At 40.2% G+C, this 13126-nt stretch overlaps 1 protein-coding gene across 1 annotated transcript in view; it reads right to left on the minus strand.

Moving 5' to 3' along the window:
- The window catches only part of LOC124273642 (glycerophosphodiester phosphodiesterase domain-containing protein 5-like), a 55577-nt gene extending 42543 nt beyond the window's left edge, over positions 1 to 13034 (minus strand). The window contains exons 1-2 of the mRNA XM_046708917.1: positions 12954 to 13034; positions 10930 to 11160 (exon numbers count right to left, since the gene is read on the minus strand). Of these exons, the coding sequence (XP_046564873.1) occupies positions 10930 to 11058 (129 nt within the window). The 5' untranslated portion in view covers positions 11059 to 11160; positions 12954 to 13034. The remainder of the gene's footprint in view (positions 1 to 10929; positions 11161 to 12953) is intronic.
- Positions 13035 to 13126: the final 92 nt, after the last annotated feature.

A 13126-nucleotide genomic window follows, 5' to 3' on the forward strand; every position in this document is an offset into this window, starting at 1 on the left:
CTGCCTGGGACTCAAATTGGTTACTGTCACTTGTTACACAGCTATTGCGAGCGCAGTGTAACGCAGTCATCTGCATAGCAACAAGCTCCCCAGCTGTTTGAATCAGGCAGACATTCTCTCCAACAGACTCACTTTATATCAATATTTCCTTCTTCCTCTCATATGCAGCTGGTCCTTGCTGGACAAATTTGTCAAAACTGAAAGCACAGAGAACTTCAAAGCATTTCAAAGTCTGACACACTTATTGAGTGCTTTCCTGATTAGAGGGTTTAATGCACAACACAGCGTATTTCCCTGGGTTCATTTGTACAGGAAGTACAGGGGACCTGTCAGTTGCCCTCAGTGTTGTAACATGCCAGACAGAGTCGTCTCCCTTACACTGCCAGTCCGTGGCACCAACACTACACCTTAATCTACCAGTAACCATGCAGGTCCCACTAGTCTATCTCACAGTCCCTGAACCACATTATTTGCCCTACTGCCAATCCCTCTCTGCAGTGCTAAAGCCCTAAATAAAGCAAGTCTAGATTTCCTCTGGTCTCCCTAGGGCTCCTTTTCAATATAAATGGGCTTGTTTGTTACTATCAAAATTATATATTCAGAGACATATGCCCTGGTTTTCTTCTAAGGTGATATAGACCCACAAAGGTCCAGGTTAGAATATTGGCCTTCAGTAACCCATGCTTGTCGTAAGAGGCGACTAACAGGATCGGGTGGTCAGGCTCGCTGACTTGGTTGACACATGTCATTGGTTCCCCAATGCGCAGATCGATGCTCGTGCAGTTGATTACTGGATTGTCTGGTCCAGACTCGATATTTACAGACCGCCACCATATAGCTGGAATACTGCTGAGTGCGGCGTGAAACTCAACTAACTCACTCACTCACTCTAAGTTGATATAAAGAGATATTAAACAGTCACATTTCTGATTAAACATAAAACCCATGAAAACCTAGTAAGTATGAATGTTTTCACAAGAGTCAACTATTTCATGTAATATTCTTCCGAACATACACTAACTTAACTTTGCTTTTGAAAAATATTCCCTTTGAATCCCATTTGTGTATATTCCTGTCACACGGGATCCGGTGCATGTTCTTCAGTTGATACTCTGTGAACCAATCATCTCTCAGACTTCTGAAGTAACAGTTGATAATTGCGTTACCTCCTGTTCAAATCTCCAGTGTGTTAGTATACTTCTTCAAAGTATCGTGGACGGGGTCAGTCAGTGTTCTTCAAAACCTCATACTCGTTCCATTCACCAGAGAGAGTTTATACTTTCCACAAACCAAACAATTTTCTTTATCACTTTAAGATTTCATTCTTAATCATTTCATTTTTTGGTGACTCCAAAATACATTTCATTGCCTGAGAATGAGCAAACAGATGTTCGTATTACAACCAAACAGCAATTAGGACACAGCTTCTGCTCGTTTTTTCAACCAAAATATAGTTTTGCAGAAATTTTAGAACATATTACACAACATGTTATTATCTCCTGAGCAAACATACATATATATGTGACAGTTTTCACCAAGTTAATGAGTTTGACAGGACAAATATATCAACGCATATATTTCAGTACAAACTACTTGGGACATCATAGCAGGCAATTATGTTGCCCATAAAGACAGTGATGTTCTTGGGGCCTGGTAGGGTCTGGTAGGGCCTGGTAACGCTATTGACAGGGTCAGGGGTCAGGGGTCAGGTGTGAGGTAAAATTGAGTATAATATCACATTGAAGACTACTATTGGAAAGTGTATGGTCTGTCCACCTGTAATTGTAGTCTTGAATGTGTGGTTTCTTCTATCAGTCCACATTAATCTCAGGATCATTGTATTCATTCACTACTTCAATGTCTTTACTTTAAAGCCTCTCCCTCTGGTTCTGTTAGTAGCTAAAAACATGCCAACTTCAAAAAATATATGAATTGAGAATTTTCTATCATGAATTTCACTGATTATTCGCAGATGTCAAAGCAGAAAGTGGGCCTTCGTGAGATTTAGATTAACCCATGATGCCACGGTCAATCCTGTAAATTTTCAATTACTACATGTATGTCCTAACCATACATTTGTACATGTGAGTTTAGTTTTACGCCGCTTTTAGTAATATTCCAGCAATATCACCGAGTGGGACACCTGAAATGTGTTTCCCACACTGTACCCATGTGGGGAATCGAGCCTGGGTCTTCGGTGTGACGAGGGAACGCTTTAACTACTTGGCCACCGCACTGCCCCATTTGTACATGTACTTACTAAACAAAAACATGACATGTAGACATGAAAACATACTCTACATTTTAGATAAGCTACGGTTGGGGTTGTAAACTGTCAGCTGAAAGGTCCCAAACGTAGTTCCCACAAAACAAATCATAAACAGAATTACCAACAGTTCTTCAGGGATACATATAAAGCTCTTGCATGAGCTTCAGGTGGATTAGTAGCCATGGTAACATGATGAGGCGCTGAACAAGAAAGTCTGAATTTCTACATTCCAATGCACAGCACGCAAAACAACCATCAGTTGCATGCAGTAGAGCTCAGATAAGATTTAGCTCATGTGGGTACTGTACCCAATCTTTTTTTTTGAGTGGGTATTATGAATGTTGAGTGGGTATTTCATTTCCCATTACCCACTACTTTCAAATACAGTCAAATCCCGATGAGTCGAATGCCGGTGTCTCCGAATATTATGCATAACTCAGAAGTACCTGTCGGTCCCGACCATTCCCTGTTATAATTGTCATCATTTTGAATACCGGTTACACAAATTCGTCTCATAAATACACACGATGACTCGAGAAAGGAAATTTGGTCCCATGAGATTCAAAACAGCAGCAATCTTGTATACATAAGCCGAAGTCGGTCAATGAGAAGTTGATTGGTGTAGCAGACTGATCCAATTAACAAACCAGCGCGGCTCACACCTTTCCGCCATTGACGAGTTAATCAAAAGGCAGATTAGTGATTTTTACGGAAATCACTGTCTGTGCTAATCAGACTGGAACTGATAAAGATTGTCCCTATTAGAGATATGGAAATCATTAGATAAACAAATGCTCCAGGCGGAGGAATTAGGACTGGATCATCATTTTTTTTCTACCCTCATTGACTTACCTATGTCTCGAATACATCGATAAGTCGAATTTATTACTTGGTCCCCAGCGATTCGACTCATCGGGATTTGACTGTATGTGCGTATTTCAGTCATTTTACTCACCTAAGTATTATGTCATTGAGTAGGTTTACTAAGCAGGTATGTTCTACCTTATGTCATACCTAATCAAAAACCAACTTAAATATAATGGAAATGATTTCATAAAAATCAGTCATCCTCTACTGACAATTACAACACTTGTCCTATACTAACAAGTACAACTTGATAGCAATCGATGTCTTTTTCATTAAACAAGCGATTTTTATCAATATATTCCGTACGCATTTGTTTTAAACATTTTGCGTATCTAACATTTAAACTGCGTAATTGGTACGCAACAATTATTTTTCAATGCGTAATTGGAAATTTTATATGCGCATTTTACCCGGATACACAGCTTATCTGGGCCTCTGATACAGTAGGTGGATGGGGACTGTGCTTAGCAAGTTTGACTCCCGAGACTTTCTTGGGAATAATCCTGTTCTACACCGAAAGTAAGTCACTTGGTTTGAAATAAGACTGTTTACCAAGCAGCCAAACACCAGTAAAGGTCCGGTTTTAGAATGAGCCTTCACTAACCCATGCCTGTCGTAAGAGGCGACTTGAACGGGATCGGGCGGTCAGGCTCGCTGACTTGGTTGACACATGTCATCGGTTCCCAATTGCGCAGATCGATGCTGATCACTGGATTGTCTGGTCCAGACTCGTTTATTTAAAGACCGCCACCATATAGTTGGAATGTTGCGGAGTGTGGCATGAAACTAAACTCACTCACTCACCAAGAAGCTAAAGGGTAACCATGGATTGCTGTGACTTAACTGTCTAGGAACTCCATGGTGTACAGTATAGAGCATCTTCCCAGAATGTCCAGGTTAGAAAATATTGTAGTGTGACTGTCAACAGTCTAGTGCATCTGTGGTTAATCAATGTTTTATACCTTACAGGGAATTCTACCCCTACATGGTATAGTGGATAGAGCGTCTTCTACCATCTACATGGTATAGTGGGTAGAGCGTCTTCTACCATCTACATGGTATAGTGGGTAGAGCGTCTTCTACAACCTACATGGTGTAGAGGGTAGAGCGTCTTCTATCATCTACATGGTGTAGGGGGTAGAGTGTCTTCTACCATCTACATGGTGCAGAGGGTAGAGCGTCTTCTACCATACCCACATGGTGTAGAGGGTAGAGTGTCTTCTACCATCTACATGGTGTAGTGGGTAGAGCGTCTTCTACCATCTACATGGTGTAGTGGGTAGAGAGTTTTCTACCATCTACTTAGTGTAGTGGGTAGGCATCTTCTACCATCTACATGGAGTAGAGGGTAGAGTGTCTTCAACCATCTACGTGGTATAGAGGGTAGAGCGTCTTCTACCGCCTACAGGTTATTGTGGGTTTCCCATATTGACTCTGGTTTGTCTAATGTCTATCTCATGGTCAACTGAATGTTCAGAGCATTATTATCATTGTGATCTACATGGCGCCATACACCGGAGGTAGACAACAATAGTCAATGAAATGCCTGCAGGTAGAACACACCTGTCACATGACCACTCTAACATCCACTCACGTCCTGACAAGTCAGCTGACCGGCCACTAGACGTGCCTGGGGCACATCATACAGAGACTGGGTTAATAGTGCAAATCATATGCTTAATATGGCTGGTTATATACCTGACGTACAGGTGAGACAGCCACATAGGCATTGTCAGTGTCTTACATATACCTCACTTACAGGTCTCAGGAAATGGCTGTCATGCAACATTTATCATCAAGTGCATTGAATGCATATGCATTTAATGTTAAATTTGATCCTCGAGCACTATTGTGTGTGTTTATTTCGAGCAACAGCCTTGTCATACTTAGAATGCACATCATCTTCGCATTAATCTGTATCTCCACATGTTACAACAATCATATACATAGACAGACATGTGTTGCTACACTTACAAAACTGACAGATTCTGACATGTCAGAGGACACGATATCAGTTGTTGACAGGACTATTCTCGACATCCTTATCTTCAGGAAATTGAGTGTTTTATCAACCTGAGACCCTGTGCAATATCTGAACGTAGGAGCAAACCATTGGGGATCATATATGAAACTTTTCTCGGCATTTATTTCTGTTTCAACTGAAGCTTATCAGATAAGGAAGTGACTGTTGTGTAGGACTACGTGACAATTAATGGACTCTATCAAACAGAGTAAGCTATAGCTATTGTGAGAACTGAACACGCATTAAAAACTCTGATACAACTGAATAGCTGTAGTCCTCATGCATTGATCACGTGGACTACATTGTATCTTTTCACTTCACTGCATCCTCGTTCTACTATTACTAGCTAGTATGAGGCTTGATGTGGGAAGAAGCCTCAAATGAGGCTTTGGTTTCGAGATATCTATGTCTCGTGAGATTGCAGGGATGGAAATAACTTTAAAGTCGCTGAGTGTACTCCGCTAGTGTACTCCGCTAGTGTACTCCGGTACATGCACATGCAAAATCACTTGCCCGATCATTTTTCCACTATACCGGACGTTTCTTTCTTGTTGATTTTTAAATAGAAACAACATTAGTAATATTGGACAGTCAACTGGACACCGGTACAGCACGATATACAAAATTGCTTGCCCGACAGAAAAACACTGGACTCGGACGTCAGGCAATGGGTTATTTCCACCCCTGGATTGTAGGTCCAAATCTAAGATGGGACCCAACCCCAAAAATACTAAATCTGAGAAAGCACAAAGTGAAATCCCAAATATAACATGTCACAGGTGTCTGGCACACCTAAAGGGACATAACTCTACACAGCCAACAGATGATCTAGGCAACTTCAGAACAAGCAGCCAAGAGGGCCACGATAACAGCTTGGGGCTCTCAGCTCAGAGCAATTGGCACTCCTAGAAATACTGACTTAAAGTCATTCAAAACATACTTTTGTTAGTTTAACTATGTGTGATAAAAGTAAAACGGCCACCAGTGGTTACCATGGTAACCAATTGCCCTGATCACACATGGACAAAGTTTCTGTTTCACACAGATCAACCTGTCACCTACATCTAGACCATGTAGACAGGAAATGAACTCCAGACTGTAGCACAGCCTACATTTAGACATGTTGTTTTGGGGAGTCTGGAGTATGGTTTGGGATAGTTTGACCATAGTTGGCAAAGTGACATTTTAAAAGAATGGAACCCTTGGGTCTGCGGTTTGCGGTATTCGTATGTTGGACTCCTAAAACCTGCTTCAAAACCCCTTCATCTACTTGAAGTAAATGCAAACAGACCCTGTCATCTTGAATGTACAGATTATCACACGACGGAAACTACGTACCAGTATAAACTGTGTTCCACAGGAGATATCGCTTGTGTGAGATCAGACGATATCTCTTAGAAGATATCATTTTGACAGTAGATTTTGCACAATGCCATGACAATGCTATGACGTCATGAACTTGATGACGTCACAATGCGATGACATCGCTGCACTACAAATCTAATGCAGTACTGTGTTCAGAGATGTACATTTTTATTTAAAACTTATTTTGATATCTGAAGACACTCGGGTGAGATTCTATATATATATTTGCTTGCTCATCTCGAATCCGAGCTATCACGTAGCTTTGACTTGGTACCAGCTACAACTTTAATTCACGATTTTGAAAATTTACCTTTATGTTGGATTTGTCACATAAACATTTTTGAGAAGCACCAATGAGCATCCATAATGGTTAGCAATTATCCCACTGTATCTAATACCTTTCATCACAAATTTAACACCACTATAAAAGTACAGAGCCATTTGAACCAATTCTTCATCCAATATTGTACTGCCTATTGCAATGAATTGTAATGGTAATGTTTACAAACAAAAGATTCTGAACACAGGATTAAAAACATGGCAGCTCTTCCCGGTTACATCAAAAGTGCAAATCCAAATCCAATTAAAGCTGATTCCACGTACATTATTCAAGCAGTGAATTAAAAGACTGAAGTAATATTGACCCTCTGTTGTTTACGGACAAAAAAAAATAAACTCCTGAGGCAACATTATCACACAATATTTAGAACAGGAGATAAGTTTCTGCTAACACCAAGACCACAAGCCACTCATTGAACTCCTGTAATTGTCTCATAGCTGCTTGGCCTAATACAGTACATGTACACATTTTGTCAGTCGTACATACGACACATGTACAATGTACATTATTTGTCACAGTTGATATCTATCAATGCAGGCAGGTACCTTTAAATTTGCCCACACAGGTCGTGTACGTATTTCTGGTGTGTGTAATCATATTGATATGGGGCTTGTTACAGATGGTATAGACAAACACATAGTCTCTGAATATATAGAATTTTGATATTAACAAATAATCCCATTTAAACTGAAAAGGAGCCCATTTTCAGATAATCTCATTGGTCATTTAATAAACTTTCAGGACAAAAGGGGGTGGTTCAATGTGGTTCAGGGACTGTGAGAGGGACATGGTAAGCTGTCAGTGAGTCAGTGGGTGGTTGAGTCAGTGAATATAGCTGAACACTGGACCAGTCACAGCTGGGACATTAGTTGTGTAACAACTGACGGGGTTATCGAGATATTCACGTCTTGCTCACACTTACTGACTTAGGATGAAACTACAAGTTTTACATAAAACTCTAAACAACCAAAACTCCAAAAACACAACCTCAGATGAAAAACCACTAACTGATACACATGATATTAATGTTGAAATCTGGGCTGAATATTGCCAAAGTGTGTTGCAATATAATAATATACAGTTATCAGTATTGCGTTATGTATTGCGACAGTGTTTGAAAGTGACTCACGGTTTTACCTCGACTCACAAACATGGGGTCTCAGCGACCCCGATAATTAGTTTTAAGTGAGTGAGTGAGTGAGTTATGTTTTACGCCGCTTTTAGCAATATTCCAGCAACATCATGGCGGGGGACACCAGAAATTGGGCTTCACATATTGTACCCATGTGGGGAATCGAACCTGGGCCTTCGGCGTGACAAGCGAACGCTTTAACCACTAGGCTACCCCACCGCCCTTATTAGTTTTAAGGGTCCTTGTGGGAAATATGAGGGTCCTGTGAAGTAACAGTGTAGAGAACTGTACGTTTTGATAATTTCTTTAGAACCTGGAATGAAAGATTAATCACGTGGCATGAAACTACCAAAATCTTAAAGTCATAGGTGTGTAGTGGGTACAATAAATAATATAGTGTGGCCTTCTCGATGCAGTGAATTTTTTTCCCATTCTCTACATTTGCATGTTGTGTAAAATCCGATTGAGTGACACTGATTGTATATGCCCATTCTATTTTCTACATACTAATGGCCAAAAAATACATGTTGTGGTTTCAATAAGAGTAGTCTCAAAATTAGGTTAGACAGGAAGAATTTCTTTCTTCCTTTTCTAACCAACATACATTATATGAAGCTGAATATCTGTAAACTTGTATATCGCCTGTATGCTGTGTGTCCCCCCAGAATCGTGTAGCGTATAATCACAGGATATGCCCTGCATATTCTGGGAAGAAAAAACAAAACATTAACTTTTAAGAGTGACAGTTAAATGTCTCTATTTGTATGGTCTTCAATCTTGAAGTGACAGAACAACTCTGCCAACCTTTAAAAGTCATAGTCTTTCCTTTTAATTCAATTTCCCCAACACAACCATCCCCCGCCAAAACAAACCGCCAACTGTCACCCACGCAGACTTGCTCCTGTCTTCGACTGCGTCTACCAGTTTAGAATCCCATCCAACATCACTATCATTGGTTCTACAGTCGCTATCATCCTTGTTTCCATTCATGATATTGATGGTACAATCAACTTTTCTTTGTCATTGTGCTTGTTGTGAACAATTTAGTGCAACCAAAATTATTGCATCACTGCGTTGAGCTAACCAAAAGTTTATTGACACAGTGAGTGAGTGAGTTGGGTTTTATGCCTCCTTTAGCAATATTCCAGCAATGTCACAACGAGGGACACCAGAATTGAGCTTCACACATTGTACCCATGTGGGGATTCGAACCTCCCCTCATTGACACAGATTGCAATGGGGGAATTGTGACTGAAGAAAGAGCAGAGCAAAGCTAAATTGAATAATAATAGCGGTTGGAAGCAGTGGGTACTCTGATTCGTCTGCACCACTGGAAGTAAAGTAAATCAGGACTATCTTGAATTTCAATTCACCATGGTCAGTCATTTTGTTGTTATGGATAGACGAGCTGGGGATACAACTTGGGAAAAATATCATTTCCTTGTTCTTGCAATTTTGTCAGTTAATTTCAAAGAGTTTAATCAATTGTGAATGAATTTCTGTGTAAATGTTAGCTTAAAGTATAGTAATGACAAAACTTGTTATATTCTTTTACCCAATATATTAGTTCTCAGAAAAAATATCACAATTTTGTTTGAAAAGTGTATTTGTAGTCCTGTGTGTCGGTAATACTGGTCTGTGCTCTCTCTAATCAGGGGAGACCCGTGAAGATCCAGGGTTAGAATTGATCTTCAGTAACCCATGCTTGTCATAAGAGGCGACTAATGGTATCAGGCTCGCTGACTTGGTTGACACATGTCATCGTATCCCAGTTGCCTAGATCAACATGATCGATCATATTGTAGATCACTGGATTGTGTGGTCCAGACTCGACTATTTACAGACTGCTGCCATATAGCTGGAATATTGCTGAGTGTGGCGTAAAACTAAACTCACTCACCCTGATAAGGGGATTAAAACATGCACCTCAAAATGGACCTGTTGACATGCCCCCACTGGAGCTTGGCTCTTACAGCAAATATATATATGGCAATCTGTCAATTGTGACAGGTGAGCATACACGCAGTGACAGTAGTATGGGGTAGGGACAGCGATCATCGACTAATAATCAGCTCATCACCCCTCCACTCCACTACTGTCCCATATGTAAAGACTTTACAAGAAGGATTTAGGATAGCAAAGTATACCCAGTACTACCAACACTCGGATCATGCCTCACATTCAGAGTCACTGTGGCTTCAACTGAATGTAGATACATTCCCAAGATTTAAATCCAGTATATCTTGGAACCCTCAGATTTATCATCATTTTACAATTAGTGGATTTGCTTAATGTGCAATAGTCGAGCCATATGACTGTGGCATCTAAATAATCTTGCCCAGTCAGGACCAGATAAACCTATGATTGATATCTAAAACTGGTTTGTCTGTTTGTTCGATGTGCAGGGTCACTCTGCAATATTCAGACCATATTACCATGACTGTGAAACAATCTGGGCCCCGTTCCTCAAAGCGATTGTAGCGCTACGACAGTCGTAAGTCTATGTTAAAGTATGGCAGTTACGATCACCTTAGCGCTACGATCGCTTTGAGGAACAGGGCCCAGGACTAGAAAACCCAGTGATTCATGTCCTAGACAACAATCACTGACGTAAGTACAGAGACAACCAATCATGGCAAATCCAAACCATTACGGAGCCTTAAACAATCAACATTGGTTGCTGAAGGCCTAATTTGTACATGCATTTTATTATTCAGGAGTGTACACACTTTTTAGTTCATGCATAAGTGAGTAAAACCACTTTTCCCTTTTAATTTATGTCAAAACTTTTTGAGATATTAATGTGAAATGTGATGAATTTGGATTAGTTTGACTTTCAAAACAAGATGGCCGCCCTGCCTGACCTCCCTACGTAAAGTTTGTTCAATATTATACAAAAACATGGTTTAAACATAAGATGAGCTTCTCCTTACCTTGCGACTATCTCTTGTAGACTGCTTGTATCGATGCCACCGGCATCCCAGCATGCCTGTCATACAGACGAGGCAATAGTTGTGTCGGTAGTACTGTAGTTTGGCGTGGCTTACTAGTTTTCCTTTCATTATGGTTGACTAGGCGACACAGACTCGTCAGGGTGTCGCTCACACAGGTAATATCACAGACGTAAGGCATTGAGGCAGGTGGGGTACACAGCCTCATAACATCTGCAGAAAAAAAGAACATGAATGAGTGAGTTTGGTTTATGCCACTTTTTGCTATATTCCAGCAATATCATGGCGGGGGACACCAGGAATGGGCTTCACGCATTGTACTCATGTGGGGAATCGAACACAGGTCTTTGACGTGATGAGCGAACCCTACCCCACCGACCCTCATGAATGAGTGAATATTGATAATGCTGAGTAAACAATAATTGGACTGTGTCATGACGACCTGTAGATATCTGAGGTTGGTCAAACCAGTGGTCAACATCAAGAGCAACAATCCATGCTGTCTGTTATGACTGACACAGGATATCATGTCCTGATGATGTACTTTCAGAGATCTGCAGAGATTTCTTATTGTTTAAAACAGGCAGCAATATTCAAGCCATATCTGGGGCCAAATAAAAAAATGTTGTGGTTCTGATTACACCTCTTTAAAATTTAGGGTAGGTAGGAATTTTTTTCTTACATTTTAACTAATAATAACATATACATATATATATCAATGTACAATTGTTTATTTAATCAAAGCGGCCATAATGTCGACTTTCTCTATCAGAAGGACCAATGTCCATTGGTGCCGGGCAAAACAATGGTATCGAAAGCTTATTTTATTCATACCACTTAAAAAAATATCGGCACCAGAATTTAAGGGTCGGTCGGGTAATCGGAACCACAACATTTTTTAGGCCTGGGCCAGACAAACCAGTGATTGATATGATGAAAATATATATGAAATCAAATCATCAAATCAGATCACCATGATCACTTGTTCAAATTTATTTGTCTCTTGAGATGAGCTGCTAAGATTGATGCTGACCCAGCAGGTGAGCTAAAAGCTACAACAGCGACATAGTTTTATCAATAATGTGATAGCACCAAACAAACATTGCACAATTGGTAATTGGTCACTTGCATATGTACCTGATCGACCTATCTTGCTGATTATTAGTGGTGACAGACAGACAGACAATACTGTATTACCTTAAACATGTTAAAAGGAATTCGTTTTGGTGAGCTTGACGAAAATACAAATGAATAACAACATAAAATATGGCTTTACGTCTTTAGCAATATTCCAGCAATATCACAGTGACAGAAATCTGCGGCACACATTTTATCCATGTGGGGAATCAAACCTGGTCTTTGGTGTGACGGGCCAACACCTTAACCACTTGGCTAACCCACTGCCCCTTGCTTGCTTATTATGAATAGACACATCACTCTTGCTTGACAAGGTACAAGAATCTGTATCGAAACGTCACACTCACGGAATAAAGAAGTTGTTATCCATAAAAAATTGTTCTATATGACACATGAAATGATCATCTGCTAAAATCAAGCCTGTTACAGGTCACTAATTTCTGCAGGCAAGTTAATTAAGTTTTGAGGGGCAATGCCCGGTTTAATTTTTTTTTATACAGTGCTCGTGCAATGCCATTATCTGAACTGCCGAAGCAATGAATCAGCGTACAATATTTTGTGAGGTGATTATCAGGACCATTGAACACATAGACGTGACAGGAACCATAATAATCTTAGTCGTGTTATATTTAGTCTCACAGTCACGTTCTGAGTGGCGCGTGGTTCACAAAGCTCATCGTACGATACTCGCTGCCCAACAATGACATTGACAGGTTGAACACATTTCGAAGATGTAAAAAGAATGTTTGTGTTTCAAAGACATACTATTTTTCAATGAGATTTAAGTGAAGTAACAAGTAACTTATGACCGTCTAGTCTTCTTACAATTTTTTCGACACAATTTCCGGAAACAACAGAATGTGACTTACCACACGAGCACAACTCACACAAACACAGCGGGTCGCCATGTTGGAATGTCGTTGAGGTCAGAGGTCACGTCATGACAAGTGCTTGCATAGAAAACAACGGAAGCAAAGAAACGGAAAATGACTGTCGAATTCACAGTACATTATAAAATACAACCACAATGATTATGAATTTC

Source organism: Haliotis rubra, unplaced genomic scaffold (assembly GCF_003918875.1).
Source record: "Haliotis rubra isolate DU_JTF1 unplaced genomic scaffold, ASM391887v1 Scf1823, whole genome shotgun sequence".
NCBI classification, from domain to species: Eukaryota; Metazoa; Mollusca; class Gastropoda; order Lepetellida; family Haliotidae; genus Haliotis; species Haliotis rubra.